Below are 20,011 nucleotides of genomic sequence, written 5' to 3' on the forward strand. Positions count from 1 at the left end.
GTGAATTTATTTGTCGCGATATACGCACAGTACGCGACAATATGTTGAAAATGCAGGTGGATATGTGGCAGTGTGAGGCGTGTTACATGAAATGGCACAGAATAATAGGTGCAGCATTCTGAAAACAATTCCTTATTCTCATTTTTCTGATTTCTGTAAGTGAAGAAAATGAAAGATTATAGAATACATATAGTTCAGGCATGTTTGCTCCCTTTCTTTTTGTTATCCTCAAAACCACAATTGCTAATGGAAAAAAATATGTTGGGCATAAAGACTGTTTCATATATCCCTACAACTCTGTTCAAAAAGTGTTTTGTTCCATTAAATATATAGTAAGTTGCACTTGATCTGTGCAAGACGGTGCGTGTAAGTCCCTGTGTGAAGTGTCTGATTTTATCCAGAATCGGTACTGCAGACAAATTGTAGTAAAGTTATACAGAAAAATTTCATGAAAATTCATTTTATGGTTCGCAAGCTGGGTGGAATAGGCATTTTTAGTAAGTGCTTAACAAGTATGCGAATGTGCCTGAAAGTGACTCTTTTTTAGAGGCCTAGCAAAGTGTGGGTTGGACTGATTTGGCCAAGGTGTGTATCTTGAGATGGGCTGTTAACATACGTGTGCAGGATACCAACATTGAGATACATAACCCCACATTATTAGACTTGAGCCATGGAGACTGTTTTGAATCTCTCACCTCACTAGTTGGCCTTATGACAGCCTGTTTCCTATCATCATAATGTGTAAAAGTGTTATAACCTCTCTCTAACCAGCATGTGTTTGTATACATGTAGAGCACCAGTAGACCTATGTGTAGTGATCTCCTTTTTAATCCAAACCACTGCAATAAATTTAATGAACACAATATGGAATGTTTCTGTTCAGAGTCAGTTCTCTTTTCTTCTTCCTTACCTCATTCCAACAAATACCAAAGCATGTTAACAACGGTCATTTATCTATAATACACTTTTTTGTACAGCCTTTTTCACTGTTTCTTCTTTCTCATATCACCCTCTCTGCTTCCGTGTTTCTCTTTTCTTGTTTTGCTGCATGCCCTGCCACCTAGATGCCACACTTTGGAACTACACACATTCTGATGATGATGATGATGATGATGATGATGACGATGAAGAAAGCTGCGATGATGCTGTTCACTCTGCCACAGACTTATATGGGCACAGTGAGTATGATCTCACGTGTGTTGTGTTTAATCGTTTACTCGTTCCCATCTGCTTGTAGTACTGTCATGCCTTCATCAAACTGTGTCCATTGAGGTGATCCCTGAAACAGCACAGCTGTTACTAAACTTTGCTGTGTCGCAGTTTACACTACTGCTTCATATTTGTCCAAGAGTCTGGCCATCATGGCGGAGACTTTCATGGGATTCTTCAGTCTCTTGAGACAGGTAGTTCCTTAAAACAGCCCATGATCACTATGTTTACATCCTCCTCAGTTTATCATTAATAATAAACAGTTTCTTCCCATATTGCACCATGCCATTGACAGGAGGATAGTAAATGAATCGAGAAACATTGCTGCAGCTTATTGTTAAAAAGGAGTTGAGCTTAGAAACAAAGCACCGAATTAGTATTCGAGAAGATTTTGTGTCATTGAACTTCTGCTCCATAAGGTGATGCATATCCGAGAATTTAATTACTGTGTCTGTCTTTGAATGATCTGTTACAATGTTTACTTCCTGTATCTTTCTTACCATTTCTGCATTTATTTTTTAATGCTACTGTAAGAGTGTGTACCAAAAATCTTTAGTCTCTTTAATATAGACTATTTTGATACATAATGTGGTATTTGCATTTCATTATGACATGTTTGAAACCACCCTTTGTATTACTTCTGCATTTCATTTGCAATAAGGAAGAATTACCACAGCAGCAGAATGAATGTGTCACTGTACGTATACTGGCCGATTGCTGTAGTACACATCATTCCAGTCTTTCAGTGTGGAAGCTTTAAAGCATGTATTTTTGCTGTAACTTTGAAGAAATGACTGGATGTTTTGTTTTATAAAAGGAATAAAAATTTTAGTCTTCCAAGAAAATTTCAGCCATTCAAATCATGTATACAGTAACAGATTAAAATCAAGTGGAAGAGAATTTGAAGTACTACAGAGTTCAAATGAAGGTCTGTGTTATCTTCTGATTGTGGATATTAGTCTAGCTGCAGTTTATAATGTAAGCTGTTTGCAGAGCTCAGTACAAAACAGAGCAGACTATGAACATAACAGTGCTTGTGCTGTTTAGGAATTACATAAGAGTGTTCAGCTGTAGAGGAAACCTGACAGCAATGTAGAGCGGCTGGAACGTTTCTCCGCGATTACTGTGCCCTTCCACCCTAGCGACAGTGCAGTTGTGTCACTGATTCCCTCACGTCATTTTCTGTACATGCACACGTTTATAAGAATACTATAAAAAGATAACACAGACTTACCATTCTTTATAACAGGTGCTAAAAGTGACCCCCTTCTGCTTGCAAACATGCCTCGCATCACATAAATAAATTATGCGACACTGTGAAGTTGGTCCACTGTAATTGAACCAGTTATGCATGTTATTTCATTCTGCAGAGCTTCAGTGGTGTGAGGATTATTCTTGTAGACTTTTCCCCTTAGGTTTCCCCAAAGATAAACTGCAAAAACTGAGATCTGCGATGCCACAGTCTTCTTCTGATTATTCTGTCTTTGAACACTTCCCATATTGTGACCATGGTTGCATTAGCCATGCTGTAGCATTGTCATGCTGAAAATACCCAGGGTGTCTTTCTTCAGCAGTCAGCTGATTGAAGAACAGACTCAGTATATCATTAACGTAGCGGTCAGAGTTCACGGTTTCGTGGAAAAATAAGGGGCCAGTGATTCGCTGCTGACTTACAGCACACCACACCCCCACCTTTTCACTATGTCATGGCACTTGTTGTATAGCGTGAGGATTTTCATAGCTCCATATTTTTACATTTTGTGCATTGACATGGCCACTAACGTGAAACTGCGCTTCATCAAACAGAACAGAAGCTGTGGATCCTCGATTCCATCGTGCACATTTTGCAGCAACCAATTGCAAAAACGAATTCTTGCTGCATATCTTATTGCTTCAGCTCATACGCAACTGTCATTTTATTTGGACGAAATTTGATTAATTTAAAGGCTGTGAAAGCAGATCCTAGTGAAACCACTTCTTTGGTTTAAGAGTCTTAACGAATTTCGAGGACTGATCTGTAGTGTGCCCCAATATCCCGAACCTTTTCTTCAGTCAGCACAGTCCTCTTCGATTGCTTCTTTATGTCATACACTGAACCCATGGCCCGCCACTTTTTCACTTAGATACACACAACTTTGTGGGAACTGGTGAGTCAGGATATTTACTATGAAACTTACGGATACATTGCAAGTTTTTTTCCTTACAAAAGTTTTGACAGTAAACATACGCTGTTCAGTAGTGAACTTCATTTCAGTGTAAATGTTGACTGCCTATCGACACCTCTAACAAAGACTATTAATGTGACTTACTGCAGTGAGGAGATCAGACCACATGATGGTGCATGTTTATCAGCACTAATGACTCATTTTGCTATTGGCAGTTACAGCAGCAACCTGTGAGAAATGTTGTGTCCTCTCTATACTGCTGCTAGGTTTCCTCTATCATTGAACGCATTGTATGTTAATGATAGTATAATTATGCAGATGATATACATAGCAGCAAGGAGACAGATGCTGAGTCTGGAGGAAGTTCAAGTACCACTACGTTAAGCTTGGAACATAGTCACGAGGTTACAAAGCTTCTGCAAGGTCCAGTTGGTGAGGTGGTGTCTGGTTCCAAGAACCAAGGAGCTATCCCAAAGCAGAGAACACTGGTTGGAACACTTGTTACAGGTTTGTACAGTGCATATGTGTGGCTGGAAAAGATGTGTTTGCTTCCAAGCAGGGGTAGGCATTTTTCTCCCTGTCAGATTCAACAAGTGTGGAACACTGTATGACTTCATAATGTGGCTTGGGCACTGAGGGAAATTTACATTTACAGGCTGTTTGAGAATTCAAACAGTTTCCTTAATGCTGAAGAATAAGAAGAAGTGCTGCAGCACTGGAAAGGGAAATGAAATTCACAGTAAATTTTGTGATTGCTGCAGCCAAATGGTGCATTTTATGTGGGGTGGGGGTGAGACTGAGTCCACTTGGTACATCAGCCACTAATAGGCTTATTGTACCAGTCCCAGACGACAAGTGGGTATGGAACATTTGGTGAAATGAGAATTGGCAGGGGAAAGTGAAGTACTACTGGAACCACTTTGTCCACAACAAATCCCACTTGACCTCACCTTGGATCGAACATGGGCCACTGTGTTTTGAAGCCAGATACTAACTGCCTGAGCTGTGGCACAGCCTAGGTGGTGTTATGTTCATACAATTTACTTCACTGGACAAATAGAAGGACAAACTTCTTGTGTGGCACCAGGTGTTATTTAGGAAGTATTTGGATGTAATGTCAGGTAGGCTACTAGCTGTTACCATTTTGCTCAGTCTCCCCAGGAATATAGAATTAATATAGGCCTTGATAGCTTTCTCCCTGAACCTTATCACCTTGTCATTAATGACTATTTTTGTATCTTCTTTGATAGTACATATTCACTGCAGTTTAAACAGTAGACTTGATCAGTACCTTAATCAGTTATTGCATTTTATATCTCACATAGTCTTGTTTGTCTTGGGTAAGGTGCTGAACTCTGTGCTAAATGTCTGAGGGTTTGAGACCTAGCTAGATACAAAGCAAATGAACTCAAGTGGTAACATTTATGACTTTTATTTGGTAGGTGCTTGGTTGGAATCTAGGCCAGGATACCGACAGTCCTGACTGAGCTTTTTCATAGTTTTCCCCAGTCCCCCCAGCCCGTTGGGGTAGTACCTAAGATTAGGTCATTACTGCTTCCTTCCACATCCTTTCCAATTCATTATTCACTGTCTTCCAGTCACATGCTATGTAATCTGAATTATGGACAGCACTGTTAACACTTTCCAGTCGTATGTCGATATACATATGTCTAATCTGCACGGTGACAATGCTTCCATGGACAAATGTTGATATATGATCAACAAAATTTCTTTCATGTTTCTCCGGTCATATGTCAATCATATGTCGCTACTGGCCACTGTATCCTGTGCCAACACATTGATGAATGTTTTATCTGCCTTCTTCTGCCATCTGGAAGTCATAATTTGAACTTCTTGAGGAACGAGTGCCATTTATATATTACGGTGTGTCACATGTTATCAGCATCCTTTTACTTTTAACCGAACCTTGGCCCTCTGGATTGAAAAGTGGGTATAAAATTTTTTGTTGACATAATGTCCAGAGATCGCTTTTTAGAGATATTTTGGATGATGCATGTGGGGAAATGATACCACCAAAGAAAGCAATTGGACCTGTTAAGCCTGTTATGATATTGTCTGCCTTACATTAACAGATGTTTGTAACGGATCAGCATCCAAACAGCAGACTTCAGTGGCTAGTGAAACGGAACAAAGGAGACAGGCCAGAAGGCTGGCAAGAGACCGAGGTGCTAAAACTGTTACAGTTCGTAAGTAACCTGCAGAGATTATTTAAAGCTGATTGAGATAAAAGTGGATATTATATACAAGTGGAAAAAACTATTGAAGTAGTAGTCATGCGCAGTATTAAAGCAGTATCCATGAAATTATATAATGGCACAGAAGCTGCAAATAGTGGCCAGGTCTCAAGTGGTAGATGGCACTTGTAGAAAAATTTCAAATAGTAGCTGGTAATTAGCACAGAAATTGTAAATAGTGGATGGATCTCAGATTGTGGCCAGGTACTGGAAGGCTATTATAATTTGTGGCCAAGTCTGAAACAATAGCCAGGTAGTGATGGGGAAATTATAAACAGTGGCTGGATCTCAAATGGTAATCACAGAAAAACACAGACATTTAAAATAAAGTCTAATCTTTATGGTATGCATCCTGTTGTGTGTCATATATAGGTTATATAATATACAGGGTGTTTCACGACTTTACGGCATAACTGCAGGAGGTGATTTCCTAGGTCTTTGTGATCAAAAATGTTCATACAAACATGTGTCCGATTTTGGACAGTTACGGAGTTATGACCGTTTTAAACTCAGAATAGAAGGTAACAATTACTGACGATAAACGGAACAAAATAATAAACCAACATAANCACCCGCCAGCTGACAGCCGCGGTTGACACGAGGGCGTGTATGGGAATGAAAAAAACAGTCATAACTCCGTAACCGTCCAAAATTGGACACATATTTATATGAACTTTTTTGATCACAAAGACGTAGGAAATCACCTGCAGTTATGCCCTAAAGTCGTGAAGCATCCTGTATATAATGGAGGCAGTCTACACAACAATATTTCTGAAAAAACAAAATAGACACTGCTGTATCAACATGACACGCAACAGCACGCATACTCTAAAGACTGTAGATGCAGTAGTATCTTTTGTTCTTTCGGAAATCTTGTTGTATAGACTGTATACACGTATATTATATATCCTATAAATAAAGACCAGGTCTCAAATTGTAACCAGTGACTAATGCAGAAGTTCTATGTAGTGGCTTGGTACCACCACAAAATGTGTAGCTAGTGGCTGCATCTTGATTTTGTTTAGTACTGAGTACAAGCATGCAAGTTTGAGTGGTGTCTTCAGTTCATCATTCCTTTGGAGATATGATGTTCTTTGCATGATGCATGAAACATTTTGTTGTGAAGCAGGTTGCAAAGAGAGACCAAGTTGCAGTGTATATAACAGAAAAGCAGCTTGTACAGCAAAACCAGTTCGCCAGCTTCGCAGGGAATCGAGGGGTGCAGCTGAGAAAGAGAAACTTCCGTCCATACCTGCAGAAGGAATTGAAAATCCTCGTAAGTTTTAATTGTAAAATTTGGATAAAAAATCCTCTTCTAGTGATAGATTGCTGTGGCACAGGAGAAGTGCATGCTAGGATTCATTTTCGCTTTACTGTTGTTTCAAAGTTTTCTTTTCATGTTTTCTTCATTCCCTGCAGGTAGACAGCAGGATAGCTGCTTTGTATGTGCTTCATTTGCCTTCTTCCACATCTCTTCCTACACAATTCATGATCACCTTCCATTTCATTTTATTATGTGTAATCTCTGAGTTGAAACTTATGAAGAAGTTGAAGTGTGAGATATGAGTCACCAGTGATCTGAAATTCGTTCTGTGAATATGAGTTACTTTACCCTACATCATGTGCCTGTAGTTACTGTTAATCTTCACACTGTTTGCAACACCAGCTAGACTCCAGTTTCATGTAGTGACAGTCACCAGTCTGTGTGTAGTGACTTTGTGTTTCCAGACTGTCTGTAGCAACTCTTCGACCTTTTTGTAAAGAACTGTAAGCCCTTCAATATTGTGTGCCTCTTTCCCTTTTTACCGTAAGTGGCTGTGACCTGGTTTCTGCCCATATTTTGAGAAATGATCAAGAATAAGCACTTGTTTGTTTTACTTCTGAAGCTCCAGCGCCCAATTGGTCAGCTTGATTGTATAGAAGCAAGGATGGGAAGTGCATATGGGCACAACTTACTTATATTCATTTGTATTCATCCAAAAATTAGTTAAAATATATAATTAGTATAATTAGTAATAATATAATATTTAATTGACTTCAGATTTCTTTTTGAAGGGTAGCTTTGTGTAATTTATGTGAATATATCTAGGTTCCTGCATTTAAGGGAAATTTTTTCTGGTCTCAACAGATGCTTTACATAATTTAGTGCTGTTTCCCATCTTTTAACCCTTCAGTGCGGACATTTAAATAGTGCATTTGTGAGTGACCTTCAGTAATTATTTTCAAATTCACATTTAACTTTGCTGTGAAATAATTTTTTTCCCATAATTTTTTATCTGTATGAGCTATAATAATGATTTTTTTCATGGAAATCATTAGAAAAGACTGCTTTATAAGCTTATCTTACATGAGGGTGCTGCATGTGAGCGATGGAAGGAGCTGGATTAGAAGCTGAGGTTTCTATGGTAGCTCTTGAAACATAATCTAAACACAGCCCTACAGTCACTACACCAATACATAGTTTGTCTCCTTTTCTCATGTTGTGTGTACACAACATGAGGTTTTGCTCTTTCCTTTGACAGGAATACATTCAGGAAATAACCTTCTGTGAATCTTAGGGCCCCCATACACACACAGTTCGGCCTCCAGTTCGGCCTGCACAGTTGAAGACTGAAAGGCAAAACTGACGTGAGTGGTGCGGCCGGCTGGCCAATCGTTTGGACTGTTGGCCTGTGGGAAACCTGTCAGTCCGTCAGTTCTGCCTGCAGGACTGTAGCACGTGACGTGTGTGACTCAACATTATAGGCTGGAAGACCGTGATTGTGGCATGAAGCCTGCCGCTGTATCTGCGCGTGTATGGGGAGGAAAGGGAGGGGGTAAACTGTCACAGTTTTGCCTGTAAGGTCGATCGGAAGGCCAAACTGTGTGTGTATGGGGGGGCCTTATAGGTAGCAGTTCAGTTGATAGGCAGCTGTATAGAGGATGAGAAACACTGGAACAGTGTTTTTTCATGAAGCCTTGTGTTAATGGAAGCCTTCATGTTAGTGAACCTGTGTGTTGTCTTCTGGAAGTGGCCATCACACGACCATTGCCTTATGTATTGCTACACTGAGTAGTCTGCTGAATACTTTCAAATACTACTGAGTACCTTCCTTTCATTCCAGCAAGTATGGCTGTAGCGGTTGATCCTTCAGATCCACCCAAAACGGTTTGGCATTGTAATTGTGAATAATCACAGACCTTGCTTTCCTTCTTTTGTTTGCTTTATTCATAGTCAGTCACTCCTATATCTCCTGAGTGCTCACCACAGTGCTCTCCTCTCTTCAATGTCTTATTCTTCATTACAGGAGGAACTTTTTTTTTTTCCTGTTAATGTGTGAAGTTCCAACATAGCATGTTTTATTTTATGTCATGAACTGAACCAGCTGTGGCGAAATGTAGAAGTTGTCCTTCCACACAGTGTGTCCATGACCAAGAAGATGTTCGAACAGTTTTACTACAGTTGCATTTTATTTGTTTCTGCAGTCTCAAACTGTTTTATTAGTGCCATGCCTCATCCAGTGTAAATGAGAAAAGCGAGACATAGCTGGAGCTAGACTCAAGGTGTTCGTACGTTTTGATGCCAGATTTGCTAACCATGTGGGTATGTGTTGTCTGAGACACATAGGTCAAGGACTCATCTGTCACAGTGTTCTGGTTTGGAAGATGCGGGTTTTGGGACTTTTTATTTATGTACTGAATGACCAGATAAATTTTGAAAAGTTTTGAAGGTTCTAGACATTCATTTTGCCACTGTTATCAGAAAAATATGTAAATTCGATTATTAGCTCTTGTCTTTCCAGAGGTAAAGTCTCAGAATACACAGGGTGAATGGCTGCCAGTCCGTTGAATAGTACGATCTAATCATAAAGGTTTTCGTGCAATGCCTATAAACAAAAATAGAGCCTAAAGCACACACATTTTGTCCACTGTAATATCTTCTCACTTAGTAATCTTAGAGCAAAATGTGATATTCTTGACACTTTTGAAATTTGCTGAACATATCTGCTGGTTTTATCTTTTTTTCCCCCCCTTGGCACTACAGCCCCAGTGGGCCTAGGCCTACCTCCATGAACTTCTCCGTTCACTTCGGTTTTTCTGGATCTTACACATTCGGTAGGACTCCTTGGGCAGGTGATCAGCTCGTCGCAAGTTCTCTACCTGTACACAAACACAGAAAAACGCACACACACAAACTAAACATCCATGCCCTGAGTGGGATTCGAACCCACGATCCCAGTTTCCAAGCGAGCGAAGACAGTACATGCCTTAGACTGCTCGGCTACCATGACCGGCAGCTGGTTTTATCTACAATGAGTTAAACCAGAAATACATGAAAATTGTTTCCACATGTACTCACAACATCCAATTTAGCATTGTCAAACTAGGGACCATGCACGTCACAAAATGTTTCTTGTGAAGCAGGAAATATGCCTGTATTTTGCCGTATAAACCCCTCCCAGTCCCACATATTTTCCTCATGTTGTTCATCCCTACCTTTACTACTCCATGCACCAAGTTACTTCTCTTCAGTCATGTTTAGCCATGTGCTATGTTTAGTTTGTGAATGATGATTTTGATGCACTGAAGTAGCCACTGGACCCGAGAACTGGGTGGGTTATGTATTTGATATAAATGACTATAATTGGGTGTGTCTGGCAGGTAGTAGCATTAGCTGTCACAAATTTCTGCCACATTATGAGGACCATAAGTCTTTGGTCTAGTTCTTAGGTCAGCATCTTGTCTGGCTGATGCTTATTGTGTGTAATACGTAGTCAATTTTCAGCATTATGCTTGTTTGTAAGGGGGTTAATATTGTGGCGTGCTGACTGATGAAGACAGCCATTGCTTGGTAATGACTCAATAAATGAGTCTTCATGACAGAGAATAAATGCGCAACAATAAAGGAACTTTCATTTCATGCATCCTGTTGTCCTATAATAAATATATAACTTCTTTATTAAGACTGTCACAGCACAACTATATCAAGTGTTGTGATGGTCTTAATAAAGAAGTTAAATAAAGGAACTGTTGGAAACAGTGTTTTCTAGTTGGTCCAACCAAAGGCTATTTAGTGAGTTGCCATCAGCAGTTGTAAATTTGTAGATGATGGCCAATGAAAGCCATGGATGGCCGCTGGGGGTCAGTGAGCAGTCAGTGATTGCTATTGATGCCATGAGTTAACTGAGAATCAACAGTTGGAGTAATGCATTAGTTATGAGTTGGTCGATAGGCAGTAAGGACCTGATCACAAGCTGAGGAATCTTAGATCACTGGGAGCTGTAACCTGGCAACAGCTGGTGGAGACAGAGTGAGAAGACTTGATGGGTGCTGTAGTTAGAAGTTGAGAGCGCTGTAATTACTTGTAGTTGAAATTTATAGGTGTTAAATAAATCCAGTTACCAATCCAAACACCATGTCTGGTCAGTAAGATGTGACAGTATCACTTATTGAATAGAATGTTTGTGCATGCTTCCAGCTGTAACATTATCCACACCACAAGATCATGTTCCAACACAGCAGAAGTCTGAACTGGTGACCAAGACGAGCAGTGGATCAAATCCAGTGGGTGAAGGAGCAAGTGGTTCATCTGGCTCAGCGACGGAGTTGAGTTCCTTGCTGCCACCTCCTGCTATGCCTCTCCTTGCAACATTTCTTGCCACCAGGAGAGAATTACCCCCAGAATCTGTCTATGGACCTCCTGCCATAGCTTTTGAGCCTGTATTCCACAGTGTTAATAGAGTGGACCTATGGACAAATGTCCGCACACGGCATCAGAGGCTTAGGAGGGCTTTTCGAACACGCAGGTAGGCTGTTGATGACATGGCCTTCTGTTCATCACTTTTAATACCAAATCAGTTCCATCCTTACAAGCTGGTTTCATACTGTTTCCTTCTGATTTCCTGTCAGATTCACAGAATGTGGTCATCTTCATTATATTTTGCTTTAAGTAAAGACTGCAGTTGATACAATATCTGCAAATAACATACAGTGCATCCATTATGCTTTGAATGAATACTTAGCATCTGGTAGACGAGAGCAAGGAGCATGGTGGACACAGTTACTACGAGGAGCGTTCCATATATAATGCCTCCTATTTTTTTAATGAAAACTACAACAGATACAGAAAACATAATAACGCAGTTAAATAGAGCAAGATTTCAGCTACTTACAGTTATTTTTCCACATAATCACCACCATTCGTTATTCACTTTTGCTAGCGATGAACAAGAGCCTGTATGCTGTGCCCGTAAAAATCTGCACCAGCAGAGGCTAGCCACTTGCTTACAGCTGCAATGACAGCATCATTGTCTGGAAAGTGTTGCCCACATAGCCCATCTTTCATAGGCCCAAAGAGATGGAAGTCTTTAAGGTGCTAAATCAGGGTTATAAAGTGGATGTGATAGGAGAGTCCAGCCAAACTTTGCAATGTGCACGGTGGTCGCCAAACTGGTATGGGGTCTAGCGTTATCGTGTTGCAAGTGAAAGGTTGACTGCTTCTCTTGCCTGACTCGGGAAATGTGGGCTTTCAGCTTAGTCAGCGTCATCTTGTAGCGTTCAGAATTGACAGTCTCACCAGGCTCCAGGAAATCCAACAAAATCACACCCCGTCTATCGCAAAAGACCATGCATATCACTTTCCCTGCCGATGGCTGTGTCTTGAACTTCTTTTTTCTTGGGGAATCCGGATGTCCCCAATCCATGGACTGTCTTTTGGATTCTGGCTCATAGAGGTGACACCACATCTCATCTTCGGTGATGATGCTGTCCAGAAACTTGTCACCTTCAGCCTCAGACTTGTGCAACAGGTCCTGACAGACTTCCATTCGATGAGTTTTGTGGTCCTGTGTAACCATCTGCGGGACCCACCTGGAACAAACTTTGTGATAATCCAGCTTCCCCAACATCGTTTCCAATGCATTACAGCCGATATTAAGCCGTGCACACAGTTCCCTGGTCATTATCTGCCGATCTGTATGGATGAGGCTCTTGTTCATTGTGAGGAGTGGCAGATGAGCAGGGATGCCCAGGGCGTGGCTTGTCATGCACTTCACTTTCGCCACTGTTGAAACGCACTACCCACCGCCTCACTATGCTGACATCCACTATATCATCTTCGTACACCTTTAGCAAGTGTCGATGGATGTCAATGGGTGCAATTTGTTCGGCAGTGAGAAATTCAATAACACATCTCTGTTTCGTACGCACTTCTATGTCAGACGCCATTTTGGTAGACTGCTCTGCTGTCGCTATCTGTCGCACGACAACCAAACTAACAGTATATTGGCGGGAAGGTTCAACCTTTACTACAACACCACCAACAACCAGCTCAGACGTTATATATTAACACAAAAAAATAGGAGGCATTATATACAGAACGCCCTTCGTAGAAATGAATGCAGCATTAAGAAGTGCTGGATATTGCCATTATTGGCCTATCACCCACCAATGCAAGGCAGTGGAATTAAAATCATAATTAAAACAGTGTTGTGTTTGAAGTAAATTTTATTGCTGGATGTCACTTAACAGTAATTTTGTCAGTACCGTTGCTGAACTCCATTACCTGCAGGATATACTGCATCTATTTCACAATCTATCGTCTTTCCCTGACAGTGTAGTATGCTATAATGGTGAATAATTAAATACATCATAAATATTTATTTGTCAATTGAATTATCAGATAATTTTGAAGGGGTGGGGTGTTTCACTTGTAACCATTCTCTTATTATTATGCTTTATAGGTCTCGAGGTGGTATTCGCAGTAGTGAAACTTCAGTTGCACCTCCCTCTGCATCGATCACAGGCCTGGAACCACTCATGGCAGATGGAGGTCCTGGAACCCATATAGCTACATGTCACAATGACACATCTGAAGGAGCCGTTCATTGTTTTCGTGATGAACATGGGAATTGGCTGAGTTACACTTTCTCAGAGAAGGGAACAGGGACAGCCAACACAGGAGTGATGCCAATAGCAGCTGCTGCTGCTGCCACAGCCAATGGCAAGCTACTTAGCACACTGCTCAGGTATGGCAACTTCATGCTATTGTCTGATTGTTTCTTTAGAACACGTAGAATATATTTGTCAGAATTCTTGGTTAGTAAATTTGTTGAGGGGCAGTTCACAAGGAAGCCCTGATTTCTCATTGTCATGTTGATGAATGTTAGTAAACCAGTACTTCCAACTAATTTTATGGCACTCTTATTATACTGGGTCCTGTCACACAAACCTATTACATTTCTGACAGCACTTTATTACAGAACAGCTGTGTTAGAGTGAGTGCAGTCTGTAATGAGAACTGCATTAAAGCAAGTGAAATTGGTCACTGAAAGCACTCAGCATTTGATGTGTGGAAGAACTCACACAAAACAATTTTTTTTTTTCTGGCACCATCATAGTGATTGATTCTTGTTATATGTGTGTGCATTGAAACTGTTTTGTTCAAACTGTTACCTGTTTTTATCAGTGTGAAATAGAGTGGTATTCTTCTCTGATTTAATTATTTTCATTGCATTGGTGTGGTTTTCGGGTTTATTTCAGGAATTTGCATATTTGTACATGTTTTAGTGAAATTGTTGCTGTGGAAACATACTTGTTTGCACAACCATTACTTAGCAGTCGCTGTTCTATAGTCACTTATTTCACAGCCATTGCCTGGCAACGGGTCTGCATGCCGCAATATATTCTGCATTATAAACAAAAAAAAAAAAACTATGTGTAGGAACACTTGGCTTAGAAGCAGAAACCTCAGTAAGTAATCTGAGTATGTACACTAACATACCAAAAGTATGCACTGAGGATATAATTCCTAACATACTAAAATCAACTCAGGTGTCAATGAAGTATCCAAAATGAAATAATACTTGTACTAAAAAGAGTAATGGATCAAAATTATTTTCAATTTGAACGTAAATATTATAAACAGATGGACTAGTTTTGGGTACCCCAACATCATCTGTATTAGTTGAAGCATATTGTTAAGACCCATTAAGAGGAAGCAACTAGTGTAAGCAGACTGAGAAGGCTTAGCATGTGCTGTAGTGATTTGTAAAGTGCTGAGATGAGATCTAATCTCCAATCCAAGCCCCATCTATAGTCATTCATACACATGACAGCTGGCTTCAGAAGTGGTTGGATTGGAATCACACCAAGGCACATGATGTGGAAACTTCCTTTCATATCCTTTCCAGTTCATTTGTGATCCTACCATTTGACAGTGTCATAAAATAACCCAAGGAAATTGACAGTCTGAGGTCTTTGCATGGTGGTGCACAGGGGACAAGCACGATTTGCATTCCAGTGCTTTTCAGGTACTGTATGCGAACATTGACTCCCATTCTTGGTAGTCAGAAGTCAGAAACCTGCTCACTTTTGCAGTATGAAGTATCAGACATGGGATAAATGGCAGATTGAAGTTTCACTATAATGTTACATCACCAGTGTGACAATATGAATTTTCTTGTTTCCAGACAAAAGCAGTGTCGTCTTAGCGGGAGTGGCACAGAGCCAGCAGTGTGGGATTCCTGTATCGCTGGTGGTGGGCAAGAGTCTCTGTCAAACTCTTCCATGTCCATAAACTCGTCTGGACTCACAGTGATTTTGGATCGCCAGATTAATGCAGGGAGTGTCACTCCTGCTGCGGCATGCTGCCATCATCATTCGTCCTCTGCCACTGGTCAGGGATCCTGTCTCAAAGACGTTACCCCAGTTCCCCTTTTCTCCACTCTTCCGTCCACTCCAGCATCTTCGCAGCATCACTCTGGTGGCATATGTATCCTGGAGGCTGTTATCCATTCATCCTCAGCCAGCAACCAGCTGCGCAATCCATTCCACATCCTGGCTGACATGCACTCAGCCACTGAGAGGAATAGGTGAGTCTATCCACATTTTGTTAATTCTTTCCCTGTCCCTAATGGAGAGGGTTATGCTGTTCTTAGAGGTAGTTACTATAGGATTCTGATGATGGTGTATAACACACAGAGATATTGGGTTTTTGGACTTTATCCATTGACCTGGTTTTTTTTAAGATAACTAAGAAAAACACGACGTTTCGGAAACTGGATCTGTTTCCGTCCTCAGGTGAGGGAAAAACACCTATTCTGTTGGGTCCCATAGAAAGAGCTAGCCTCAATCACTGGACCTTTTTTTTTTAAGGGGGCGGCTAGCTCTTTCTAAGGGCATGTAGCTCAAAGTTACTACTGTCCATTGCTTGTTTTATTGTACAAATGAGGATATGTATGGTTAACAAAACAATTCTGGTGCCCTCACTGACTTTTGTTTATTTATCTCAAAATCCATAAGTCGTAGGGATAAGTCAAAGTCAAAGTTACATTGCGACTGACGGTCAATCAGTCAGTCGGTCATTCAGTAAGTCTTGGTGTCGAGCCCCATCTGGGGCTCATGACCAGATATTAATTATTACTGTTTGACAGTTATGGTCTAATTTTTGTGGGGCTCCCTCTCTGACGAGAGGACGGGTCTGTCTTTTGCTTATGCTGCTGGCCCTTGCCAGCACGGTTTCTTAGGGATAAGAGTTTTATGTTTTTTTTTAAACTTTTGTTTGAAGTGCTTTTTCCTTGAACAAATATGAGGAACTTATACCAGAGATGCGTACAGATACACAATTAGGTCATCCTGTGAAATGTCCGTTATTGTTGTTTGATTTTAACCAAAATTGGAATGTATAAATAAATGTTAGTAAAACTCCCTTTTATCAAATCTTATGGGAATCCATTGAGTGATTCTGGAGTTCACATGACTAGACAGAGCATTACAGCTCTTGATAAAATTCTCCAGTATGAAATCCTACAAGAACCTAACCAATGGTTGTCATATTGTTTGATGTGTACATACTGATTGAATGAAATTGGTAGGTGCTCCACAGGGTTGCAGATACTCCTTAAATGCACATGGGTAAGCCACAAACCAGATAATCAGGAGTATACTTTACTTACAAGAGTGTAATAAAAGTGGAAAACCTCTGGTATTAGATTTCCACACTGTAAATGTTCATTGTTTATGGAAGTAAAACCCATGAAATGTGCAGGATTTGATGATGTTTTTTTTTATAATACAGATAACATTGTGTATATTGATTTCATAGCAGGCAGGCAAGACATCACCAGCATCATCATACCAACCCTGGTGCCATGCTGAATGAGCCAAACTCCACGGCCGTTGCTGCGCCACCTGCCTCTAGCTCGCAAGGGGAGACTGATGCAGACATCACACTTACTCGAAACCACTTCCGGTACATGGATGCAGTAGACACTCCTAGTGACCTGGGTCCCAGTAGACCACGGCACTACTACAAGTACTGGATTACACCGTGCACTCACGTGAAGATCCGTTTTGATCGCCTGGCTCTCCTTGCTCTCTTGGATCGCAACCTCACGTGGGATGAGACACTTCTCTCCCTTTGCTTGGCAATTTTAGTAGCAGCATTTGGCTCACTTCTTCTCCAGTTGGGCTTGTTTCGAGATATCTTTGCGTTCATGTTTTGTTTTGTGATGGCTGGGTGCCAGTATTCACTTATCAAGAGTGTCCAACCTGATGCCTCATCTCCTACACATGGATTCAATCGCATTGTAGCATTCAGCCGGCCTGTGTACTTCTGTATAGTTAGTGCCCTAGTTCTTATCTTGCACCAGGCAACTCTTTCAAACAATGAAATTTACAATCAGACCAACTTTACCCTTTATGGAGCATACTTCACAAACCAGAATTTGGTGCAGATGTCCCGTGATGCTCTTGCTGTATTCCTCCTTTGCTTCCCGATTGTCTTCAGTCTAGGGCTATTCCCTCAGATAAACACATTTCTCATGTACCTCTTGGAGCAAATTGATATACATGTGTTTGGTGGCAACGCAACTTCCAGTTTGCTGGCTGCAGCTTACTGTGTCTGCCGCAGCATCCTTCTGGTGTGCTTCCTGTATGGGTTTGCTTTTGGCGCACTCAGTGAACCCAAGAATTCCCAGCACATTCTCTTCTCAATATTTTGTGGCCTGCTTGTCGCCTCAACCTACCATTTAAGCCGAAGTGCAAGTGATCCCTCCGGTATCTGGAATATAATGAAGAGACACTTGTGGCCTCCACACGACTTCTTCCATGAACCTTCTTCCTCACCTAAACCAGGAAAACCTCCAAATAAACACCATCGCCAACATCATCACCATCACCACCACCATCGTAGCCAGAAGCAGAAGCAGAATGTGTCGGACGAAAAAAAGAAAGCTGATGGAGCTGGAATGAAAACAACAGCCACTAACAGAACAGACTGTCCATCAAACAGAAGTAACAAGAAACCAAAACAAAACACAGCATCTTCAGAAGAGCAGCCATCAGCCATGGCAGAAAAAGAGAAGGAGCTTGTGGATCCATTGCCACTGAAGCTGCAGCATACAGTGCATGCCAGACTGAAATCAGATGTGATTGTCTGCACATTGGTAGCAGTGTTTGTGTTTGGAATCCATTGCAGCACAGTGTTTGTTGCTCTGCAGCCGGAACTGAACCCTGTACTATGGGCTGTGGTCGGATTCCTTGGCTTCATCCTGCATTACGTGTTTCCCCAGCTCAGGAAACAGTTGCCATGGCTATGTTTGGCAAGACCTGTGTTCCGCTCTCATGAACACAGCCAGTTTGAAGTCAGGGATGCAGCAAAAGTCATGTGGTTTGAGAAGGTAAGCAAACTTTGCTGTGTAACATTGGGATTACAGAATTTTCAGTTGTGCAAGCAGCCATTGTTACCCAATTCTTCCATGTACTGACATGTCATTCAGTTGCCTTGCTGCATAACTGTTTCTAACAAAATTTAAGGCAACTACTATGCGGTGGCGTAGTGGTTGAGGTGCTATGCTACAAGCCGGAAGTTCGCAGGTTCAAATCCCGATGAGGTCAGTGGATTTTTTCAGTTGTCCTAATCCTTCCAGCCGCACTAGGCCCTGGGGTTTACTCAGCCTCTAACAGAAATGAGTACCAGGAATTAATTAAATAATTTTCCTGGGGAGTAAAGCGCGGCTGACGCGTAAGGCTGACAACCTTACTGCCATCTTTGAGCTGATTGTCTAGATAATGTGGGACCCTCAACGTCTCACAACCCTATGGGCCTTCACAGCCTGGTACAGGGATATCTTTACTTTATTTTTTACTTTACTTGCTGTCTCATTGTAGGAGGCAGCATGATTCCCTAAATGTTAGTAATGTCCTGTGAGCTTACACAACCTCAGGTCTCATAAGACAGTAATATTTTTAGCCACTGGCATGTGAACTTCAGTGGCAGTAACTGACATCATATGTTTCTTTCAGGTGTATGTTTGCCTTTGCTTCCTGGAGCGAAACATATTGTATCCAGTCTTGTTCCTTGGTGCTTTAACAAGTGATTCTCCAAAAGTCGTGCAGAAATTTGGCCCATTGAGTGGATCATTGGTGGTGGTGGTGTGTGGGCTGAAGTGCCTGCGTGGATCATTTTCGGATCCATCAACCCAGTACCTGGTGTTGGTGTTTGCTGTTCTCTTCTTCCAGATGGACTACAGTAGTACATCAGAGACATTTCTCATTGATTACTTCTTCATGGGAATCATCTTCAGCAAAACCTATGAGTTTCTGCTTAAGGTATGTGAACAGGCTTTGTGTCGGCAAGGCACTTCATGTTTTGAGTGCAACTCTATTGAGGGGCCCAGTAGAATAAGTTTTCTCTTGTGTCTCATTCACCTGAAGAAGGAAATGGAGTGAATTCCAGAAACATAATGATTTTAATGAACTTGGGCGATGGACAAAATTAAAAAAAGAAAAAAAGAAAAAAGAAATTCTCAACAGTGTATCACGCCATTGTTATAAAGGTTTAAACGCTGAGTTTCATGCAAAATTTTAGGTTCTCACAGCTGTGGTGATGCAATATATTCTCTTCTGGAATGTGAGATGTAGTTTTGTAGTTTGCTGACTTGGAAGAATTGATTGTCTTTATCTCAGAATCACTCTTCAACCCCAAAGATGGATGCAGTAAATTTTTCCAAAACACAGGTTAACTTCTGTGAGACTACACAGTGCCATATCGCAGAAGATAGTAATCTTCATGAAATTTTATGTTTGAGCTAAACTTATTGGTCTAAGGACTGATGGTAAAGAAAACATTTGGGACAAAGTCGAAGTCATTCATATCAAGGAACTTCTTAATTTAAGATCTTCACCTATCATGGAAGCATAATCAAGATAGTTATAGACTGGACATGTAGCTTGGATAGTGAAAGTGTTTTAGAATTTCACTGGGCAGTTCACCTAGATAGAAAAATTAGCTAAGAGGATGTAATGGGAATTGGTCTCATGATTGAGTTCAGTTGATGACTTAGGTACTAGTGGTCAAAAAATGTCATGTTCACTTACCGTTTAAATTACATTCACTTTAAA

The 20,011-nt window shown here is 40.9% G+C and overlaps 1 protein-coding gene across 6 annotated transcripts in view; it reads left to right on the forward strand.

Moving 5' to 3' along the window:
• The window catches only part of LOC111872625 (pecanex-like protein 1), a 74,580-nt gene that overhangs the window by 30,943 nt on the left and 23,626 nt on the right, over window positions 1-20,011 (forward strand). For 3 of the 6 annotated variants that reach the window (XM_023866709.2, XM_023866735.2, XM_023866720.2), the window contains exons 9-17: window positions 1,065-1,178; window positions 3,693-3,881; window positions 5,468-5,581; window positions 6,756-6,905; window positions 11,088-11,415; window positions 13,351-13,635; window positions 15,079-15,480; window positions 16,713-18,288; window positions 18,914-19,219. In XM_023866709.2, the coding sequence (XP_023722477.1) occupies window positions 1,065-1,178; window positions 3,693-3,881; window positions 5,468-5,581; window positions 6,756-6,905; window positions 11,088-11,415; window positions 13,351-13,635; window positions 15,079-15,480; window positions 16,713-18,288; window positions 18,914-19,219 (3,464 nt within the window). The remainder of the gene's footprint in view (window positions 1-1,064; window positions 1,179-3,692; window positions 3,882-5,467; window positions 5,582-6,755; window positions 6,906-11,087; window positions 11,416-13,350; window positions 13,636-15,078; window positions 15,481-16,712; window positions 18,289-18,913; window positions 19,220-20,011) is intronic. The other 3 variants (XM_023866729.2, XM_023866714.2, XM_023866738.2) reach the window with 3 other exon arrangements.

This window comes from Cryptotermes secundus, unplaced genomic scaffold, assembly GCF_002891405.2.
Source record: "Cryptotermes secundus unplaced genomic scaffold, Csec_1.0 scaffold1013, whole genome shotgun sequence".
In the NCBI taxonomy this organism is placed as follows: domain Eukaryota; kingdom Metazoa; phylum Arthropoda; class Insecta; order Blattodea; family Kalotermitidae; genus Cryptotermes; species Cryptotermes secundus.